Here is a 24055-nt window from a genome sequence, read left to right on the forward strand (position 1 = left end):
CTGGTTTTTGCCACACACGCTTGACACCATCTGAACCAAATAAGTTTATCTTGATCTCTTGGCCTGTTCTGAGTGAAACCTGTCCTGTTAAACCGCTCTATGGTCTGGGCCACCGTGCTGCAGTTCAGGTTCAGGGTCTTGGCAATCTTCTGAGAGCCTAGGCCACCTTTATGTAGAGCAACAATTCTTTTTTTCCGATCCTCAGAATTCTTTGCCATGAGGTGTCATGTTGAACTTCCAGTGACCAGTATAAGGGTCCTTTCACACGGCCGCTCCGTGTGTCCGCAAATCATCCTATTTTTTTGCGGATGATTTGCGGACATAATGTAAGTGAATGGCACTGCAGATGTCAGCGGATTACCATCCGCTGACATCCGATTTTCCTCCTTTCAGTTCTGTTCCGTTTTTTGGAACAGAACCCTATTTTTTCATCCGTGTAAAAAACGGAAAGGAAGGAAAATCGGATGTCAGCGGTGTCATCCGCTGACATCCGCAATGCCATATACTTACATTATGTCCGCATATCATCCGCAAACGGATGGGATGATATGCGGGCACACGGAGCGGATGACACAAATGTCGTCCGCTCCGTGAAAAAAAAAAAAAAAAAAGTCCCGCAGCGGACTAAAGCAGCGGAGCAGCCGTGTGAAAGAAGCCTAAGAGAGTGGGAGTGATTAACACCAAATTTAACACACCTGCTCCCCATTCACACCTGAGACCTTGTAACACTAAACGAGTCACATGACACCGGGGAGAGAAAATGGCAAATTGGGCCCAATTTGGACATTGTCACTTAGGGGTGTACTCACTTTTGTTGCCAGAGGTTTAGACATTATTGGCTGTCTGTTGAGTTATTTTGAGGGAACAGTAAATTTACACTGTTATACAAACTGTACACTCACTACTTTACATTGTAGCAAAGCGTAATTTCTTCAGTGTTGTCACATGAAAAGTTATAATAAAATATTTACAAAAATGTGAGGGGTGCATTCACATTTGTGAGATACTGTATGTATATTCTGAATTATAGATACCACTGTACCCATAACCTTTCACCCCTGATGAAGAGAAAACTTTCCGATATCTCGGAAGGCGTTGGATGTTTCTTCACTGTTATCCAACAGATTTTCGGGTTATTTATGTACAACTGTTTTTGTTCTGTGTATTTCCGCATTGGTATTTTATTGTGTCTGTCATACTTATCTGTGAATAAATATTTTTCTACTTTTTATCCAATATATTGAATCACTATTTGCCCTTCAAAGTCATACTTTTAGGGGGGTTTCCCTTTGGTGTCTAAAATTGCACCCAAGTCAGACCAAAGTAGTGCAGGAACCTTTTCTAAAGTCTGAGTGACTTGTATAGTACCAGTTAAGACGACTCTCATAGGGAAACATTGAATTTGATATGTCGTGCGCCTTGGGGTCTCACAAGTCAGATGTCATGTTGCAACAGTGTGAACTGAGCCTTATGCTGGCCATACACGCACAGAATTTCGGCCGTTTGCAGACTGAACGATTATTCGAATTTGCCACTAACCGATAGAATAAACTCGTTTCAAGAATTGTTTTGATGAGCATAATGATCGTTCGATAACAATATGCGCAGTACGATTCAGTATATTATTTTCGTTTCGATTTTACCATAGACGTATACACTTTCATTGAAGCGATAAGAATTTTCGCTATGGATCCATCGACATTAGCCGGGAGCAGGATCGAAATCGTCGGTGAACTTGTGTTCACTAACGGCCCGATAGTCGAACGATCTTCCCTAAATCAACCATTTTCGGCCGAAGTTCTGTGCGTGTATGGCCACCATTAGTGACCATTTCTATGTACAGGGCCCTCTCTGGTTAGTGCAATTGGGGGATACTTGCCCACCCTTGTATAAATTCTGGAACCAGGCCTTTATTTACAATAGTACAAAATAAAAAAACAAACTGAGCACAAAACCATTGTAAAGTCAGTTTATTGAGAAAAAAAAGTCTACAATGCCATCTCATCTCCAGAGTTATGGAACTCCTCCTTCATCTGGGTTTAATGTTTTCAGGAAATGTGAATACTTGCACTGTTGTGAACTCCATTGTCAAGATAGATTTAAGAGACAGTGGGGTCGTTGCAGCAGCTGGTTTGGCAGCTCCTGCCTAGGACAGTAGGGTTAGAAGGAACATCAAGCCTCAACATGTATAATATAATTGTAAAAACCTTTTCATTACTTTGTTTTCCACTTCTGTCCACTTTTGGACATTTGTGGCAAAGATTTGCCATAGAATTGCAGAGAATGTTGAAAGAAGTGTAAAGGCTCATTACAGTTCAGGAAACATGACATCGTCCTTCATTTCTCTTATTTAGCTGTCTGTAGCATTGAAAAACTGTTTATATAAAGAAGACCCCATTCTACCTCGAATAACACAATGAAAGGAGCAGGTTCTGCTCAGATTGGAGACCTTCAGTGCGTACAATCAAGTGCCTTTGCTAGTTGGAAGCCCTCTTGATGTTCTAGTGGAGGAACCAATGTTGCAAGTGTTCCTCAAATTAAGTACTTGTAATTTTTATCCTTGTTATGCTCACCACTATCCCAACCCTCTTGAATATAGAAAGGGTCCTCTTCACCAACAGTTGATCCCAAGTAAGGGTTTAAAGACCTTGAAAACCCACCAAGTCAAAGGGAACCCATACCAAGCAAAATTCGAAAACTGTTGCTGCTGACTTCTTGATCTGAAATGAAATGCTTGTTTTGTCTTTGGCTATTTTTTTTTTTAGTTCTTGACTGAAACACTTTTGAAAGTCAGAACGCCTGATCTGCATTTTTGTTTCAGGTCAGTCACCAAAATGTTGAAGCCTCTGAACTGACGTGACAGCCAGGCAACTGGCAATTTTAGAAGACAATCATCCAACTTTTCTTACAAGCTTCCCTTAATGGAAAATAAGCATTCCTCAGTTTATCCAGGCGTATGGAAACATTTTGTAACTCTCCCAGAGTGCACACTGAGCTGAGCGATAGTCCTTCTCCACAGACAGTGATGTGGACAATAGCGCTGTCCCATTGGGGTACTCTGGCCATTCAGGTGGCATGCTTCCTGTAACAATAAATACATAAAAGTCAATCTGTGTCCTCCCTAAACCACCAATTCTCAGAATGTTCTGACAGTTATTGCGTATCTTTCAACATTTCAAAGCTAAGGAGAATTTCAGGCAGAAGATTTCTGCATTATCCATTTACTGTGCATTTAACACTTTTTAACCGCTTGCTGACCAGCCACCGTAGTTTTACTGTGGCAGGTCGGCTCTGTCCCGCGAAACGACGTACCTGTACGTCGCTTCGCGGGACCGCTAGTGGGGGCTCGCGCATGCGCCGATTGGCTACAGGGGGAGCCAATCAGCGGGACGGGCGGCCTGCGATTTCCGCCGGGCACAAGCGATCACTCCCCGTGGAGACAGTGCTGTATCTTGGCCTAGGGCAGCACTTTGCTGGGGGGCAGCAAAAAAGCTGATGGGGCTGCACTGATATGCTGCCCTGATGGGCACTAATAGACTGCACTGATGGCCACTGATGGGGCAGGACTGATAAACTGCACTGATAGGGCTGCACTGATGGGCAGTGATATGATGCACTGGTAGGCTGCAATAATGGGCACTGAGAGGCTGCACTGGTGGCCACTGATGGTGCTGTACTGATGGCCACTGATGAGGCCACACTGATGAGGCTGCACTGATGGGCAGTAATGAGGCTGCAATGAGGAGCACTGATAAGGCTGCACTGATGGGCACTGATGTAGCTGAACTTATGGGAACTGATGAGGCTGCACTGATGGTTGTGGTCTGTGGTTTACAGATGACAGGGCGGGTCATAAACAGGAAAGGGTGTGGCCTTTACAGGAAAGCGTGGGTCATATTTAAATTAGGGGTGCCCAAGTTTAGTCAGGCCTAGTGCAGCACAAAACCTAAATACACCACTGCGTGGAGACAGACCACTGTTCTGTCAGTAATGAACACAGGGTTCCTATGTTCCTCCAATTTAGGAACACAGCTCTCTGTGTTCATTCAGAAAGCCTATCCCCCACATAGTTAGAAAGCACTCCCTAGGGACACATTTAACCCTTTGATCGCCCCTGGTGTTAACCCCTTCCCTGCCAGTGCCATTAGTCCATATTTTTAGCACTGATTATTGTAGTAATGTCAATGGTCCCCCCAAAAGTGTCAAAAATGTCAGTTAAGTGTCCAATCAGTCCGCTGCAATGTCGCAGTCCTGCTAAAAATCGCTGATCGCCGTCATTACTAGTAAAAAATAAAAATGACAAAAACCTTTCCCCCTAGTTTGTAGACGTGATAACTTTTGCGCAAACCAATCAACATACACTTATTGTTTTTTTGTTTACAAAAATATGTGGCAGAATACATATTGGCCTAAAATTATGAAAAAAATTGATTTTTACATTTTTTTGTGATATATAGCAGAAAGTATAAAATATTGTTTTTTTAATAGAATTTTCGCTCTTTTTTTGTTTATAGCGAAATAATGAAAATCGCAGAGGTGATCAAATACCACCAAAAGGAAGCTTTATTTATGGGAAAACCAGGACATCAATTTTATTTGGGTAAAGCTTTGCACGGCCGCGCAATTGTCAGTTAAAATAACACAGTGCCGTATTGCAAAAAAAATGGCCTGGTCATTAAGGGGGTAAAACCTTCCGGGTCCAGAAGTGGGTAAAATACACTGAAAAGGCACTGAGCTCTGAGTTTGCAAATGTACAATTTGTGTTGATAGTAAAACCAAATCCAACTTGAATAATTAACTTTTCTCTCAATGCCTAACTCAGAACTGAGTGTTTATGTGGGTCCAGGAAAACCACCTTAGCCCCCAGCATATCCTAATTTGTAGCAAGCAGTACCAAGAGCATGATCATGAATGGAGAGGGGTGGATCCTGTGTCCCTCAATGGACTCCAAGAAAAGTACAAAAATCCAATTTTCTTTCTCACCAATTGAGGAACACAGGAAATCCTATACTGTTGGGACATTCAAAAGCAGTCCAACTGAAGAGTGGGCAAAGGCCCACCAAACAGAAACAGGGACTGCCTGTAGTCTAAGGACTGCCTGATGGACTAGTGCCCAAAACTGACACTGGATGAGGCCTGATGAGGGAACCTGCCAGCACGACCGGAAGGAGGACACAGGGAATCAACCTGATGCTCAAGACCAAGAAAAAAATGGGTCACTGACCAGAGAGGAATGGATCAACACAGAGGAGAGCATTGACCCAAGACCAAGTGAGAAGCTGGATAATATCTCCAATAACAACGTCCCATTAGGGAAAGAAAAAAAAGGGTTGAAAGGGACAGGTTCTTAGAAGAAACGATAGTAGGTGGTGGACCTAAGAAAAGTTCTTGTGAAGACAAGACCAGCCGAAATGAGTAAGAAGGCCCTAAGCCTTGATTCACCTAACTTCCTAAGAAAATAAGATCTTGGTACCTCAAGAAATTGTCAGGGGAATCACCCCACCAAAACCTGTGAAGTATCCCGAAAAGGCACTCAGGTCCAGCCGAAGAGACTGGATTCTATCAGTCACCATGATTCAAGGCAAGGTGAAAGGGAGCGCCTACAACAAGGGTAGGCAGGAATTTTCAACCTAACCATAAACTGGTGTACTTAATTGGGAGAGGCTCACCCCTAGTAGGGGAAGCCTGTTTGTGATTAAATAAACATCCGTCAGTTCCTCCTGTTTGCGGAGTGGGTCTACATACCAGAGTGAGAAGTTCACCGAAAAAATGGAAGGACCTCACAAAGAGCAGGTATAGTGAACCCAGACGATTATGCAGAGAAAAATGTAACAAATTTATTGGACTCAATTAGTGCCGGTTCACACTACCGCGGCACGACTTAGAACGGTTCCCGTAGCACTGCATGGACCGCGACTTGTCAGGCTTAAAAACAGACACTGATTTGGATAAATAAGGCTGCGGCCATTTATTATTGGTTTCAAAATAAATTAAAACACTCACAAAATGTTTTATTAAACAACAAATCTTTAAATGAAAAGCCCAACCTAGTCACCAGGACTCAGGTTGCCTAAACATTAAATAAATCAAATATATTTTTCCAAAATAGGAACAATAACATCCATATTGATTAAAACATCAACATATAATCAAAAACAGAAAATGTCCACCTTTAAACATCTCAAAGGTGACGCCACCACATAATGTAGGCCACGACAAAAAAAGGGGGGGGGGGCACCATAGCTCTGTTTCTGAGGCAACTGAGCCCTAGATGTTGAGACCTCCTTAATATACCCCTGAAAGGGAATTCCAGATTTTTCCAGAAGGAAAAGGTCAAGCCCCCTGCAAAGGTCATTGGTGGCCCTTACCTGAGGCGCTGACCAATCCTGATACAGACCCTGAGACTTATGTTACTAAGGGAAGATGTTACTATGGGAAGAAAAAGGATGGGAAGAACAAGAGGGAACTTGAACCTACCTTCTCCCACCGCTTTCCCATAAGAAAAAAAGGGGGAGCTAGAAACTTCTCCCGTTTTCCTTACATTTAGTATACAGTCTAATTGGGCGCTGTAGGAACTGAGAGACTGTTAATACGCTTCCAAACAGAGTGGGGATTGTAATGTTGATGTAGCACCCTCCTATTGTCACGTAAACCTATTGTCACGTAAATCTATATGGTTCTCTGCCTATCACAGAGTGTGAACCTTTAGTGAGGTCTGCTCATGGTGCTCAGGTACAGCTCAGTTGGTCTGAAGTGTTTCACACTGGTCCAATGAGGAGGCATGTTGGACAGTGGGAGGAAACCTGACAAATGAGTGCACAGGCATCTAGTACAGCCCTGGTGATTGGCAGATTGTATTTTTAAACGCTGTCAAATTGATATCGCTCAGCTGAGCCAATCATTTGACTTACATCTCCCTGTGCACAGTAGCCAGTGTTCTTCCATACCTTCTTTGATATACTCCTGAGCCCAATTTGTGTTTTTTTATTTAATAACAATGTTATTTGGTGTGAGGTGGAGGGTTGATACATGTTATGTCAACATTTTTGTCTAATTGAATCCAAATATACTTGTTACATTTTTTACTGCATCATCATCTGGGGTCACTTTATACCTGTTCTTTGGGAGGTCCTCCCATTTTTTTCTGTGTAACCATAAACTGAATAAGTCGGGTAAAATCCTGTTGGAGCTAGGGAAAAGCTAGACAAACTCACCAGTAGGCAAGAGACCTCTCTGGGCAAACCCAGTAAGAATCATGCTGAAATAATACTGCTGCCAGTACTTGACCCTAAGGGTCACATGACAAAAAATGCTCCAGACTCACCAGGTCCAACAAAGCAGCAGAATCAGTGGAACAAGGGACAGGAGTATAAGTGTGGGCATGACCTGAGGAAGGAGGCTCCACCTCTGAAACGCGTCATCATAGCAACCAAGTAAGCATGCAACGTCGCCCCGCTCTTCATTCCCTTTCCATCTATAGCCTTCCAGCAGGGCCACAGCGCCCATGCGCAGTGGCGGCTAGTCGGCTGGTCCGGGCGCAGGCGCACTGGACTGAGAATGCCGGAGCCTTAGCGAGGAGGATTTGGGTCCCACCATCGGGCACTTCAAGAGCGGTGATCGTGCTCTGTAGCACTTGAAGGGGCCATCCGGGGGGGAGAGAGGAAGAAAGGGAATCCATCGATGTATATGCCCATTACCATTTTGAGTGTATCTACAGAAGTGTTGTTCATTGTCCTACTAAAACTTTATTATGTGAGGGCGGCTGTGCGCTTGTGTCTCCTTTTGTAATTCTTATATACAAGGGACAGGTGACAGGAGACCTATCAGGACAGCAATCAGTCTAGGTAATTCCAGAGCAGGGAACAGTGACTTGCTTAACCTGTAAAAGGTGCAACTTGGTATGTGAACTTTTTCTCCATGTCCAGAAGTATTCGGTTGAGAAGATTTCAGGAAATTGCCCCTAGGGGAGGGGGTCAGCCAGGGTAGGATTAAGACCACCACTACCATCCACAACTGGAACCAGATTACCCCTTCTGAAGTAGGAGGAAGGTGAAGATGCAGCAGTACCCATATGGTGTCCAGGAGGAGTATCTGAACCAGGACATCTGACCAAAGGGAAATTACCTGTTCTTGAAATCCAGACTGCAGACTGTAGAAATTATAATGTTCCACTTAGAGAACAAAGCCAAGATGGGGTAAAAAGTCTTAACGTGTATCTGATGGGGTTGCTGAGTGATCAGTCCAGAAACTACCTGATCCTTAGAGTTAGGCACACAGGTTTGCTCAGGAACTAGACCTACAAAAGCAGAGTGAAAGCTGAGGTGGACTGAGGGAAGGTGTCTTTGAGAAGAAGGCCTCTGAACACCCGCTGCCCTTGTAACAGAAGAGGGACAGGAAACTCCCTTTCTGATGACGAGGTCTAAAGACAACCATGCTATGCCTCCCCCACCCTCCCTGACATCTGTTCCACATATTCACGCAGGAAGGGGTCTACTGCAGTGGTGAGAAGATACTATTTTTTTTTACCTATTCTGATACAAGTCGACAGATGGATGTCACAGCTATGTTAAGGTGAAGAATAGCACCCACCACTGAAAACTGTGTGTTAACGAGGGATTCCATTCGCTGGTTGGCAAAATCATTAAAAGTAAGCATACCCTCTATTGGCCTAGTTTTCCTTGTCAGAATGGGTCACTTACCAATCTACTGTAGGTATAGACCAATATTTAAAACATTCCTTCTCAAAGGAGACCAGTTCCAACACACCTTCAGATTGGGTCCAGGACTCATAAGGTTGCTTCCAGTCCAGTTAATGGAAAACCTCAAATTGTGGGTTAGGTTAATAAAAGCCTTTGCAATGGTAGGGGCTCTGAAAGACCCCAGGCTGAGGATAGCACCCTTATTCTCCAGAGGAACTCCAGAGTACCCCATACTGCATCAGTAATGGTCGAAATGGTCCTTTGTACATCTGCGTTAATAGCAAGGGACCGCAGTTCCCCAAAATCAATTTTACTATAGAGACTGTGAGGACTTTGAGTCTGAGTCAGATAGTTACTGTGACCAGTGGTCTGGCCTCCTCCAGGGCCACAGGGAGATCAGAGATTGACTCTGCAGGGCGGAGCCAGCGGCCGGCATGTGAGGACGTTCTGAGTGAGAGCTCCGCTGACTGCCTGTGATCCTGTACTCATCCTGCCCGCAAACTCCGTTTTTTTCTTCTGTTGCCTGCTCGGGGGAACCCCTGGACCTGGGAGGACAGTGTTGGAGATGGTCAAATACGGTAAAGCGGCTCCGGTGCCGCCCGGGGACAGACTGGCGCGCTTTGCCTGGGGATCCCAAGATGGCGCCGGTCGCCTGGCGGAGGAGGTGCCGAGGGAGCGGGCTGGTGCGGACGTTGTGGGGGATATCTGGGATGATCCTGAGGCGCCTGAGCCCGCTCCTAGGCCTCCTGGGAAGGGGCATAGACAGAGGGGGAGATCGTTGGATCGGCTGGTGAAGCCGGTCTGTGCTGACAGCGCTGGCTCTCATCCCTCAGCCTCTGGGGAACCGTCCCTGTCCCAAATTATGGAGGCCATACAATTCTGTCGCTCTTCATTGACTGACCAAATCGATGGGCTTAAGATGGAGTTCTCTTTTTTGAAGCATGATCTGGCCAAAGTGAAGGACAGGACGCGTGCAGCAGAGAGGAGGATTCAGGATGTGGAGGCTGTGGTCCGCCCTATGGAGACAACGGTGCAGGTGTCTAAGCAGATAGTGGCTGAACATACGCTGAAGTTGGCGGATATGGAGGATCGCATGCGCCGCAATAACCTCAGGTTTGTGGGGTTTCCCGAGGGTTCGGAGGCCGGGCACCCGGAGGACTTTCTAGAGGGCTGGCTGAAAGCCAACATGGATGCTGCCACCTTCACTAGGCTGTTTGCTATTGAACGGGCCCATAGGATTCCCTCCAAGGCACCGCCAAGGGGGGCCATACCTCGCCCTATGATCGCAAAGTTGGTGCATTTCAGGGACAGGGAGAACATTCTGCGGGTGGCCCGTACAGGCCCTGCATTGGAGTTTAATGGATATCGTGTTTCAATTTATCCTGACTTTTCGGCAACAACGCAGAAGCAGAGAGCCAGCTATCAACCTGTGAAACGGCGTCTCCGAGAACTTAATTTGGGGTACAGTATGCTGTACCCGGCCAAGCTGCGGGTGGTGGATGGGGGCAAGGCCCACTTCTTCAATAATCCGACGGAGGCGTCTGCGTGGCTTGATGCGAGGGGCCCTGGAGCCCGGCGTGGGTCCCCTGGGAGATCCTGAGTGTGGCTTGACCTGCCTACTGCTGTACCATGATTCTGCTCGACTGGAGTTTGTGTGACTGTGAATGGAGTTTTTTTTTTACAGGTGGTTGGAGGGACTCTTTTTTCTCCTGGTTTTTTTTTCCCTTTTTTTTTCCTTCTGTTTTTTTCTGCTCCTTTTTTTTTTCTCTGGCCTCAAGGCCCTTTTTTTTTGAACACTTGGCTCGCTGCTGAACTGTGTAGGGGGGGGGGGGTTTGGTTTTTATTTTTGGTAAACCTAAGGACTGTGGACCTGATGTTGTGGGGGGGCTGGTCCGAGTGATCTTGGGGAGGGGGGAGGGGTGGTATTGCACTTCTGAGGTAGAGACTCTGGTGTTTTTTCTAGTTTTGTGTTTTGGGAATGAAGCACTTGGCGGGTTTGGGGCTGGGTGCAGGGAGGGGGGTGGGGAGGGAGTGGGATGGGGCTCTTGTTTTTTTCATTTCAGGTGACTGGGGGAACTCGGATGGGACTCTGCCATGTGGGGGGACCTGTATTTACTGTGATCTGGTGATATGGGAATGTCTGCTGCTTGATGGAGGAGAGGATCCTGGAGTTGGGGCTGAGTGGGAGGGCCCTGGAGGATGTGGTGGGAGGAGTGTTCTGCTGTCTGGAAATGCACATGATGGCTGAGCGTCTGAAAGTGGTGTCCTGGAATGTCCGGGGCTTGAACTCGAAATTTAAACGTTCATTGATTTTTGATTATCTTAAGGCGCATAAGCCGCATCTGATTCTGTTGCAGGAAACTCATCTACAAGGCTCCAGGATCCTCTCCTTGAAGAGGGCGCATATTGCTAGCATGTATCATTCAACGTACTCCTCTTATGCGAGAGGGGTCTCTATTTTGGTAACGAAAACAATGCCTATCACGATACAAATGGTTAAAACTGATGTGTTTGGGAGGTATGTGATCCTGGTCATCAAGGTGTGCCTACAAATACTGACAGTTGTAAATGTTTATGTGCCTCCTCCATTCTCCTTGGCCCTGATGGATGTGATTTTCAAGGCAACCATGGAGGTGGCGGAGGGACAAGTGTACATTATGGGGGATTTTAATGCTGTCTCTGACCCGGAGCTTGTCAGGCTGAGGGGTAAGGCCGGTTCTCCGGCTCCTTTGGCGAGGTGGTTGGCCTCTTCTGGTTTTCGGGATGTTTGGAGACACACTCACCCGTTGGCCCGGGAGTTTTCGTGCTACTCGGAGACATATAAGTCACTGTCTCGGGTGGACACCGTCCTCGCCGAGGAGGCGGGATTGGGTCTGGTGGACTCGGTGGAATATTTGCCGAGAGTCCACTCGGATCACTCTCCCCTGGCTCTCACTCTTCGGGTGGGGTTTAGGGAGGGGGTACGTCAGTGGAGGATGGAGGCCAGTTGGTTACAGGAGGAATATATTAAGATTGCTTGTTCACGGGCCATAGCCAACTACTGGGTGGAGAACGGGGAGTATGGGGAACCTCAGCTTCAATGGGAGGCCTTTAAGGCTACCTTGAGGGGGGTTTTCATGACCGAATTGAAAAGCTTTAGGAGACAACTGGCCTCTACTAGGGCGGAAAAGGAACTGGTGGTTTCTAGGACTGAGATGGACTATGTGGGTGCTCCGGACCCGGAGGGGTTGCTTAGTTGGAGACAGGCGACCAGAGACCTACAGATGTTCCTGACTGACCAGACGACCAAAACTATGTTGGCCCAGCGGCGGAGGGTGTTTGAGTTTGGGGACAAGAATGGGCGGATGTTGGCCTTTCTGGCTCGCTCGGAGCATGCGCCGGTGCATGTTGGCTGTGTGCTGGGCGAACAGGGTAGGGAAGTTAGGGATACTGCTGGGATACTTCGAGAATTTACTCGCTACTATGAGGACCTATATAAATCGGGTCTGGCCCGGGACCGGGCGGAGCTCGATGACTATCTGCAGGGTGTGGAGTTCCCGCAGTTGTCGGCTGAGGAGGTCAGTTTCCTGGATAAGGGACTTACTGTGGGGGAGGTGGGAAGGGCCATTGCGTCCTTCTCCCCCCGGAAGTCCCCTGGTCTGGATGGGATGCCGTCGGAATGGTATCACACCTTTAGGGAGGAGTTGTCGCCCCGTTTGCTGCACTTGTACGATTCTGCGCGGAAAGGGGGGGTTCTGCCTCTTTCTATGAGAGAGGCATTGGTGGTGCTTATCCCGAAACCGGGGAAGGACCCGAGAGATTGTGGGGCGTACAGACCAATCTCGTTGATTAATGTTGACACCAAAATTTTGGCCAAAGTTCTAGCTATGAGGCTGCAGACGGTTATCCTGAAATTGATTAGGGCGGATCAGACGGGCTTTATGCCGGGGCGATGTGCGCAGATGAATGTGCGGCGTCTTTTTGTCAATCTTCAGGCTCAACATGACGTGTGCGGGGAACGGGTGGTGGCCTCTTTGGACACTCAGAAGGCCTTCGACTCGGTGGAGTGGCCGTATCTATTCCGGGTGCTGGAGGCGTACGGCTTCGGCCCGGTTTTTCGCTCCTGGGTTCAATTGCTGTATACAGAGCCTCTGATGAGGGTTAGGGTTAATGGACAGATCTCTGAGCCCTTCCGGATGCATAGGGGGACCAGACAGGGATGTCCTTTGTCACCCCTGCTCTTCGCCCTGGCTATGGAACCTCTGGCGATGAGATTGCGGGAGAGTGTGGTTTTCAGAGGGTTGAGGGTGGGCTCTATGGAGGAACGGGTCTCATTATATGCGGACGATATGCTGTTGTACTTGCAGGATCCGGGACCTTCCTTGACCTATGCCATCAGTGTGATTCGGGAGTTTGGGGAGTACTCTGGGTTCTGTATCAATTGGGCCAAGTCATCTCTCTTTCCACTGGACGAGGGGGTTGTGGCTCCGGCTGGGTGCCCGATCCCCCTGTCCAGTTCCTTTAAATATCTGGGAATCGTGTTTCAGATGCCGATATCTGGGTTTTTGGAGACCAATCTTGCTCCTATTGTGAAGGCCTTTCAGGAAAGGGTGGAACGGTGGCGGTCCCTCCCCCTCTCGCTGCTGGGCAGAGTAAATCTTTTTAAGATGATTTTTTTGCCCAAATTCTTATACATCCTGTCGAATTCTCCGGTTTATGTTCCGAGGAAGGTTTTCCGGAGGATCGACGCAATCCTTACCACCCTGCTGTGGGGTAGTAGACCCTCTAGGGTGGCTTTGTCGGTGCTCAAGTGCCCGGTAGCGAGGGGGGGATTGGCGGTGCCGGACTTGCGGTCCTATTACTTTGCAGCACAATTGGTCTTTCTGCATTGGCGGTTTTCTCCGCAGGTGCCTAACGCGACGGTAGAGGTGGAGGCGGCACTTGCCTCCTCATTTGAATCGCTGATCAATGTTTTGTACAGGGGGGGGGCTCCTGGGCGGAATTTGGGGTCGGTGATGGGGTTGCCTGGGAGGATTTTTCGGATTTGTGCTCGGAAGCTGGGGGATGCTCCGTTGGAGTCATCTCCGAATGCTCCGTTGTGGTTCAACCCATCGTTGCGGGAGCTTGCTAGCCTGCAAGATGGGGGACAGTGGGCCAGGTTTGGCCTTAAATATTTGCATCAATTGTTTTATCAGGGTAAGATGGTGTCATTCATGCAGTTGAGAGACAGCTTTGGGATTCCCGGGACGTGGCGCTTCAGATATCTGCAACTCCAGCATGCGGTGCGGGCGCAGTTCGGGGGGGGGGGGAGGTGGTCTTGGCTAACCCCTCTCTTGAGACTGTGCTGCTGGATCCGGAGCCTTTGAAACGGATCTCTAGATTCTATGGGGCGCTGGGTCCTGGGGGTCCTGGGGCGGTAGATAGGGCCAGAGTTAGATGGCTAGCTTTTATACCGGAATTGACGGAGGAACGCTGGGAGGAGGTTTTGGAGACGTACCTTGGTACGGTTATCTCGTCTACTGATAAGATGATCCAATTGCGATATCTTCATCAGACATATTACACTCCGGCCCGCCTGTTTTCCATGCGCAAGAGGGATTCTGCTGTGTGCCATAAATGTTCAGGGGGTAGGGGGTCCCTTTTGCACATGGTGTGGGATTGTCCTAAGGTGAGACCCTTGTGGTCTCAAATTACGAAGTTTATGGAGGAGAACTTTGGACTCCCGAATATTTGCTCACCCCTGGTGTGCCTTCTGGGGGTAATAGAGGTGGAGGGACTGGATATGGCCACTAAGTTATTTATCCGCATCCTTTTCTTCTGTGCGCGGAAGTTAATCGCCAGGAGGTGGATCTATACCGAGGTGTTGTCCCTAGACATGTGGAAGAGGGTGGTGAATGCGGACATTGTGCTATATAGGATGACTTATGAGGCTAGGGGGTCCCCTAAGAAATTTAGGAAAGTTTGGTACCGCTGGGTGGACTCCGATGCTACTTTGGTGGCTACGCCTTCTGACCGACTTTGAGGACAGTGGACCTGTACTGGGGGGGGTTGGGGGCTCTGGACACTTCTCAGGCATGGGTTTCTTAGACGACTGCGGGCCCGCCTAGGTTGGAAATGTTATTGTAGAGAGGTTCTCTGGGGGGGTCACCTGAAGGGGGGGGGGAGATGGGCGGAGTTCTGCTCGTTTGGTCGCCCGCTGGTTCTTCCTCGGGGGGATCAGTGAGGTGACTGGGGTGTTGGTTCTGTTTGGAGGGCAAGGGCAAGTTTTTTATTAGGTAGTGTGTTTCAAATAAAAATGGGGTCCGGCTACTCGCTCGGTCCGTGGGATATTGAAGTTTATAAATCCAGGGGATAATCTTTTGTTTTTCTACTGTTCCTGACTGTATTGCCATGTGCCCCTTGGAGAATGCTGAGTGATGGTTATAATGTTTCATTGTGTTGTACTGTTGTGGACTGTGTGTTTATGCTGGACTTCAATAAAAATCTTTTTAAAAAAAAAAAAAGAGATTGACTCTGCAGGGTAAAGCACGGGAGTGTGCTTAGAGCCTCTGTGGTCGTCATCTGCAAAGAATTAGGTAATTTTTCCTACAGTTATGTATGACTGCAGTATATGCCCCTGATGACAAGGCAGAGTAGTTGGCCTCACCCGACAGAGCTAAGAAAGAATTTTGGTAAGGTAGACCTAGTAACCATAGGATCATCAGATTCTACACTCCAAAAAGAAAAGAGAGTTTGAGTCAGGGTCCAGGGCAGGACCACTCCCTGTCTCTAGATATAGACTTGTTGTGGCCACATGGTGGAAATTAACAGAGATCAGGGTTGAACGCAAATCCTAGATACTGTACTTATAAACCTAGGCAACTGGTGACTGATGAGGGTGAAAGCCAGAGGTAACCAAGGTCACAGTAGGCAGTCAATGGGAAAAGATTAGAGATTGGAATTCCATATTCCTTACTTGCAAAACAGGAATAGCAGTATAATGTTTACTCAGTGCTGAAAGAAGGGAGTGTGTGGATCATATGTGAGCAATATTCCACCCAACAGTTAATGTCAGAACTCAATCCCCCAGCGTTACCCCTTCCAACAGTAGTGGGAAATGAAAAAAAAAAGATGCCCAGCGGTGCATATTGTTTGTGAGTATTCACAAACAGGACAAGCGCTAAGGTAATACCAACAGTTCTGGACTTAAAGAAACCCTTGACAGATAACTTGTTACTATACCCGAGTCTGGAAAGTGCCCAGTGCCTGAAGGTCACTTCCAAGTCACTTCCAGGCTTGCCACACTATATGTTGTCCAGCAGGGTTTGGGTACGGCATACCCGTCAACTGGATACCTGTCATAACAGCTTAAGCAGTGATGTACAAAGGAATTTTGACCGAATAAAAAAACTGGCAGCTTATCTTTTTCCATGTCAATCACTGGGATGGGGGCACAGCTGTACCCCTGCCTAGTTCACCATTCTGCCTTTAGCCATTTCTGGCAACAGAGTATTGGCCTTTAAAAATAAGTCTACAATAGCAGCTTCCATAATTCTACACTAACAGGTTCCTTTTAATTTCACTTTTTAAAAACATCTTAAAATATGTAAAATAAAATTATTATAATTCCTAGTTTACCTACCTTTGCCTTTACATTATATTGTCCAACACTGCAGGTGCTGTACTGGAATGCTCATTTACTCACTATGCTCAGATGCACAGGCCCCTTTAACTCCATTTCCCACAACTCCCTGGATTCCTGGACACTTTTAGGGAGGATAAGTTCCTCAGTTTCCCTCCCTCACACCACACTTGATGAGACAGAGGTAGCTGAACTTCTGATCTGGAGCCAGGTGAGAAGACCTCCACTGCTAGAACCAGTGTGCGGACAGCTGGGCCATAGTCTAATAGCACACAGATACTTCAAAAGACCCAGCTACTGTGGGGAGCCCATCTCTAAATGCTACCAAAGTACTCCAGGTCCAGTGGAGTGACTCTTTGTCCCTGGGCCTTGAATCCCATAAGCTGCCTGCCTATGTTAGCAGAGCTACCCTGGACGTCACTGGGAAGGACACAGTCTGTTAGGATAATCACAAGTACAGTAGCTGTTTGTGTTCTGAACTGTTTTACTGACTTAGTGGTTCTCAGCTAGACTATCTGTTGCTATAGAGCAACCCTTCTAAACCAGGGTTTCCTCTAGAGGTTGTTAGTACACATATAACAACAACAAACCAATGGCTGCATTCTACTATTGACAGGGTGGGTGGGGGGTGTTCCTTCTTTGGCAAAACCTTTTTTTGGTAGACAGACCTCTCTCTATGGGCGGTCTGGGAGGTCCACAATTGTGTACTTAGAGGCTTCCTTATTAAACTGGGGGCAAGGGCTAAAAAGGACAGACTGCAGGAGATTGCTTTCCTCTTGGACCGCATCCATACTCTGGAGCATTCTTATACATGTCCCTTAGCAGTTAAGACAGCGGTTGATTTCAACGTTTATGGGACTCTTTAAACTCTATCTTGTTCTCCAAAGCTAAGACAAAAATTATGTATACACGGAGACATTTATATGAATTTGGGGGGTAAGCCATGCAGACTAGCATGACTATAGCCCAAGGAGAGATTAAACGTAAAACATTTATACCCTCTGTGACTTCACCTGGGACTTCAAAATCTATAATTCACAGGACATTGCAATCTGTTTTCGAGACTATTATGAAAAACTCTATAATTTACCTAATAGCTCAGCTTTGCCGGACCCACATACTCGACTATTCAATAGACAAATATCTTGACTCCTCCTAGCTCCCCTGCTTCTCTGCCCTACTTATCTCCACACTTTACTATTGGACATTCTCGGCCTTACTTGTCCCTAGACTGGTTCAAGCCTATATTGCCTTACTGGATGGCGTACCGTTACTTGAATCCACCCTTACTGCCACATTACTTTAATCACAAAAGAAGGCAAGGACGGTTCTGACTGTGCAAATTATCGTCCTATCTCCTTATTGAATGTGGACCTTAAGATCTTTACAAAAGTACTGCCCAACAAACTCCTGTGTTTATACTTTCTTTGAATCAAAATTATCCAGTGGGGTTCATTCCCAATAGGAAGGACAGGGACGACACGTGCGGAGAATTGAACCTTGTCCACTTGGTCTGATCAAAGGATATCCCGACACTGCTGATTTCAGCGGATACTGAGAAGGCCTGAGAAGGAACATTTGTGTAAGTGACAGTACTGTGAACTTTTGACACAGTAACTATTAGCAGAGGTTTATTAAACCTGAAAAGATATTTAAGGAGTTCCTCTGTGTTAAAAAGGTTGAGAAGGGCTGCTTTAGAGCCTGGGGTTGATTTACTAAAGGAAAATCTACTGTGCACTGCAGTCAATGTAAATCTGAGGGGAAGATCTGCAATGAGGGGAAGCTGACACCCGCTGCTATCTAATTCCGATTCTGTCAGTGAAATCTAGGCGGATGGAAACCCTATTTTCCATCCGTCTGGCGGACCGGATCGGATGAGAATGGACAGGTGGTCCGTTCTCATTCGATCTCCCCATAGAGGACAGCGGGGATCTGACAGCTCCTTCTCTGCACACAGAGCGGAGACGGAGCTGTCATCCACCCTAAGACCTGCCCAAAGTGTGACATTACTGTGCAAAACAGACCCACGTGTTGTAAAGCTCCATCCCTTTCATGGGCCACAATCCAGGAAAACCTGACTTCAATGAAACCTCTACTCATACAAATTTGTAGGCTGCCATAGCTGGCCTAACCTTATGAAAATCCCAGGTTCCCTGCAGTGTTGCTGGTCTGTTAACTTTAGTACTTCTAAGAAACTGACCTAGAATAGGTTTGAAGATCAGGGGTTTCAGCTTCCTTGACTCATCATACTTCATAGTTGTTCCAACTGTTAACTGCTACTGAAATCAGATACAGCCAGGCAACTATCATTTTCAAGAATGGCAGCCTTCACATTCTAAACCATGAATGCTGGGATGCTGCAGCTTATACCCAGTAAGTGCAATATGCTGGCCACTAGCTGCTGAGGAACATCTTCCATCCTAGCATTCTTACCTTCTTTAGCAAAGTGAATAAAGTATTTTCTTATCAGCCTCTGGAAGTCACGATCTGCTTCTGTAGTCTCTCCAATCGCGTAATCCAGTGTTCCAAAAAATCCCAGGATATCCAGCATATGAAAGGAGAACCAGCTTTCATAGGAGAAGAGGTTATTATTAACTTTAACTGGCCTAGATGGAGTGTAGGTGACCTGATAGCGGTAGACAGGGCTGGACAATGCAGCTGCAATTACAGAACAATGAAAAATCATCAGTTACATAAAGCAGTTAGCATAGAAAGAGTCCTTTCTGGAGAGAAAGGGCGATATGACAGAAAGGTATACCACTAAAAAATAAATACATGTCTCCAGAATAGAATTGCTTTGATTTTGCCCTTTTGTAAAAGAAAGATGTAATTGAATTCCCAGAAATAGGGTATACAGGTACCTGCTGCTTGTTTGGCCACATTATTGTTGGGACATGAGGCTCTCAGATCAGACACCATTGTCATGTAGGTCTTCTCCACACATCGCTCAGACGGGGTGCAGGACTTTGGGGTGGGATAGAGAGTCAGAGCTTTGTCTGCCAGACTTCCCCCAAATGTGTTCAAACGTTCTGGAGAAGAAGATTACACAAATCATTATTTTATAAATATGACTGAAGATTAATTAAATTTACATTTCAGCCAGTGGGAGAGCACTCACGTTTGACAAACCAGTGGTAATCCGCTTCAGTCCATTTGGACAAGTTGGCAAAAAATGGACTGTGGAGAAAAAGGACATTTCTAAGTACATTGGGACATAGGATGCACCTCCCTGCGTCTTGGTGGAAAGGCAGAGGAATGGAATTATCCTTAAAGTGGTAGTAAACTGTTATACCACTTGTACCAACAGGTAAGCCTATAATAAGGCTTACCTGTAGGTACTGTGAATATCTCCTAAACATGTACAGTTTAGGAGATATGCACTCTGAAGGTCCAGCTTACAGTGCCAGACCTTCAGAGCCTGTGCTGGAAACGGCGGCTCCCAGGCGTATGCACGGGAGTGATGTAATTTCTCCCCCGGAAACTCATGTAGCTGGAGGCCGCAAACCCAGAAGGAAGACAGGGGAGGGGGGTCAGCCCTCTCAGCGGTGACATTGCAGTGCTGGAGGGCTTCGTTCCAAGGTAAGTTGCTCTACACAGACCAAGTAAGCATGACATGTTTGTTATTTTAAAAAAAATGCTTTACAATCACAGGCACACATTGACCCATCCAGCATACCCATTTCAGACTTTCAGAAAGTGCTATATACATTTTGTTTTTATGGTTCTTCGGTTAAGGTGCCTATTAGATAAAGGTCAGTAGAAACAAAAGAATTTTGGCATGTTTGTTCAACAATTCGTACGTTTTTCACAGAGGAAGTGTGGCAGGAAGTCTTAGCACAGCCATACATGAACCAGACGGGTTTCGAACCAATAACCGACATGCTGAATATACAAAGCTGATTGTTCGATAAACCTAGTACAACCAGCCTGCTGGATTTGCTTTCCACTATCTGATATAGCCGCTAGCGATAATGGCTGTTATCCCCCCCCCCCTCCCCGCTGGGAGAAGACAATTGCTTGGCAGGAGGGCTTCCCCTGTCAGCACTGTCTGTGTTGATGGGGGAATCTTGCCAATTCCTTCCCTGCAACGCGTGGTTGCAAGAAAGAAATTTGCACCGTCTATGGCCTACCTTACCCTTACAATCCCCTATGGTTGTCTCTGCCCGAGACAGAGTGCTGCAAACAAACTTCCTCCATCACTACTACCCTCCCTATGTTCTCTTTGGGATTGGTAGGCTCGCATCTCCTAATTGCGCTAAATGTACTGGGAATGTAGGCTTATTTTACCTTATGGTTTGGGAATGTCCGTGTATTCAAGTTTATTAATCTGAAATCACTAACTTCACTAGCACAACCCTCCAAACCCTAATATTTGTAGTCCCTTACGTTGTTTATTAGGATATATTAAAGAGGATACTCTTCCTGCAGGGATGAAAATACCTCTACGTTTATTATTCTTTTATGCCAAAAAAGCTATACTTCTAAACTGCAAGTCCTCAACTCCTCCCTCTTATTTTGGCTCACTTTGATTAATCAGGGTGTATATATATATATATGTATATGTATATATATATATATATATATATATATATATATATATATATATATATAAAGGGCTTTTGTTCTCAGAGAATAGTTGCCGGAACTCCCCCTTTCTGAGTCAATTCTTGTCTCCGCCCCCTATCCACCTCCAAGCACTGTTTCTTGAATCCACCCCCCACCCGCCTCTCAGTACCGCCCCTTTTAGAGAATATAGAGCCAAGTACCATTTTGTGGTGCTAAGTAATTTGTATGGCAACCATAGACCCCCCCAGCAACAATAAATGTCCCCCGGCAACAATGGACCCCTGCAAAAAAAATACCACCCCAGCCCAGCAATAGACCTTGAGCACCATGCAACAGATCTCCCAGCAGCAAGCATCAAAAGAAGCCCCCCCACAACAGCAGAAGACAAGCAACAATTGACCCCTTTTCCCAGCAACATAAGCACCCCCCTAGCAAACAGAAACAACAGATGTCCTCAGCAACAATAGATCAACATGCACAAAAGATCCCCTCCAGCAACAATAGATCCCCCAGCAGTCAGCATCAATAGCTCCTCCAGCACACCAGCACCCCTTGTCATAACATACAGTACATTCAGTACTAGAGGTGCCGGAACTGCGTTCCCCCACATTCCTGCTGAAAAAAACCCTGTATACATATATATATATATATCTCAATGTATATTACTGACTTATGAAGCAAGAGGCTGTCCTAAGAAATTTACCAAAATTTGGTCCCCCTGGCCGGAGTGACAAGCTATGGTTGCTCCAGAATAATCCATGGTTTTATTATATTCCTGCCTACTGTACATACTGCTATTGGCTATAAAATATATTGTGCACAGGGCTTTTTTTCTCCGAGAATAGGTGCAGGCACTCCCTTCTTCTAAATCACCCCTTGTCTCCACCCCCTACCCACCTCTGAGCGCTGTCCTTTGGTTCCACTCTCTACCCACCTCCTAGTACCCCCCCCCCCCCCCATTAGAGAATACAGAACCAAGTATCATGTCGTGGTTCTAGGTAATTTGTATGGAATTTGTTAATGATAACTAGAAAAGCAGTAAAATAGATCCCCTGGAATAAGCTACAATAGACCCCCCCCCCCCCAACAATAGATGCCCCCAGCAACGATAAATCTTCCCCTGCAACAATAGAAAAAACAGTAAAATAGATCCTCTGCAATAAGCAACAACAGACCCCCAACAACAATAGCCCCCCAGCAACAATAAATCCTCCCCTGCAACAATCCCACCCCCCAATAAATCCTCCCCTGCAACAATAGACCCTCCCAACAACAGTAGTTCCCCCAAGCAACAATAAATCCTCCACTGCAACAATAGCCCCACCCACAACAAAATGCCCTCCAGAAACAATAGATTCACCCCAGCAACAATAGATCCCCCAGCAGCCAGCATCAATAGGCCCTTCAGCTCACCCCCACTGACCCAAGCACCCCTTTGCCATTGCATACATTCAGACTGGAGGTTCCAGAACTGCGTTCCCCCGCGTTCCCGCGTATTCCATTTTGTGTTCTTTGTTTCTTGAGTTGTTATGAAAAGTTATGTGACTATTCTAGTCTTTCATTATGCATTGAGGTTACTTGATATAGATAAATGGAAATCTCCTCTTCTTTTTTCTTTTGTTTGTAATTGACCGAGATGCGTCTTGGTGCACTACCCAGTTTGACAAGCTTTCTTTTCATACTACTAAGCTTTAGTAGTTTCTGTAATGTTCATAAAAGTTAAATAAAACATACCCTTCAAAAAAAAAAAAAAAAAACGGTACGTTTTTGGGACACAAATACAGTATCTCCCAAAAGTGAGTACATCCCTCACATTTTTGTAAATATTTTATTATATCTTTTCATGTGACAACATTAAAGAAATTACACGTTGCTACAATGTAAAGTACAGCTTTTATAACAGTGCTGTCCCCTCAAAATAACTCAAAATAACTCAATACACACCCATTAATGTCTAAACCGCTGGCAAACAAAGTGAGTACACCCCTAAGTGAAAATGTCCAAATTGGGCCTGAATAGCCATTTTCCCTCCACGGTGTCATGTGACTCGTTAGTGTAACAAGGTCTCAAGTGTGAATGGGCAGCAGGTGTGGTAAATGTGGCATTATCACTCTCACTCTAATACTGGTTACTGGAAGTTCAACATGGCACCTCATGGCAACTTGCTAAAGATCAGAAAAAAAAGAATTGTTGCTCTACATAAAGATGGCCTAGGATATAAGAAGATTGCCAAGACCCTGAAACTGAGCTGAAGCATTGTGGCCAAGACCATACAGCGGTTTAACAGGACAGGTTTCACTCAGAACAGGCCTTGCCATGGTCAACCAAAGAAGTTAAGTGCACGTGCTCAGCATCAAATCCAGAGGTTGTTTTTGGGAAATAGGCGTATGAGTGCTACCAGCATTGCTTCAGAGGTTGAAGGGGTGGGGGGTCAGCCTGTCAGTGCTGAGACCATACGCCCCCTACTGCATCAAATTGGTCTGCATGGGTGTCGTCCCAGAAGGGAGCCTCTTCTAAAGATGATGCACAAGAAAGCACACAAACAGTTTGCTGAAGACAAGCAGACTAAAGACATGGATTACTGGAACCATGTCCTGTAGTTTGATGCGACCAAGATAAACTTATTTAGTTCAGATGATGTCAAGCGTGTGTGGCGGCAACCAGGTGAACAGTACAAAGACAAGTGTGTCTTATCTACAGTCAAGCATGGTGGTGGGAGTGTCATGCTCTGGGGTTGCATAAGTGCTGCCGGCACTGGGGAGCTACAGTTCATTGAGGGAACCATGAATGCCAACATGTACTGTGACATACTGAAGCAGAGCATGATCCCCTCCCTTCGGAGACTGGGTCGCAGGGCAGTTTTCCAACATGATAACAACCCCAAACACACCTCCAAGATGACCACTGCCTTGATAAAGAAGCGAAGGGTAAAGGTAATGGATTGGCCAAGCATGTTTCCAGATCTAATCTCTATTGAGCCTCTGCGGGGCATCCTCAAACGGGAGGTGGAGGAGCGCAAGATCTTTAACATCCACCAGCTCTGTGATGTCATCATGGAGGAGTGGAATAGGACTCCAGTGGCAACCTGTGAAGCTCTGGTAAACTCCATACCCAAGAAAGTTAAGGCAGTGCTGGAAAAAAATGGTGGCCACACAAAATATTGACACTTTGGGCCCAATTTGGACATGTT

The 24055-nt window shown here is 46.3% G+C and overlaps 1 protein-coding gene across 1 annotated transcript in view; it reads right to left on the bottom strand.

The window, feature by feature from the left end:
• Positions 1 to 2919: 2919 nt before the first annotated feature.
• The window catches only part of LOC309566090 (para-nitrobenzyl esterase-like), a 44307-nt gene continuing 23171 nt past the window's right edge, over positions 2920 to 24055 (bottom strand). Inside the window, exons 6-9 of the mRNA XM_082271124.1 lie at positions 19418 to 19476; positions 19161 to 19328; positions 18733 to 18957; positions 2920 to 3082 (exon numbers count right to left, since the gene is read on the bottom strand). Coding sequence (XP_082127250.1) covers positions 2940 to 3082; positions 18733 to 18957; positions 19161 to 19328; positions 19418 to 19476 — 595 coding nt within the window. The 3' untranslated portion in view covers positions 2920 to 2939. The remainder of the gene's footprint in view (positions 3083 to 18732; positions 18958 to 19160; positions 19329 to 19417; positions 19477 to 24055) is intronic.

Source organism: Pelophylax lessonae (genome assembly GCF_965119305.1).
Source record: "Pelophylax lessonae genome assembly, chromosome: 10".
In the NCBI taxonomy this organism is placed as follows: Eukaryota; Metazoa; Chordata; class Amphibia; order Anura; family Ranidae; genus Pelophylax; species Pelophylax lessonae.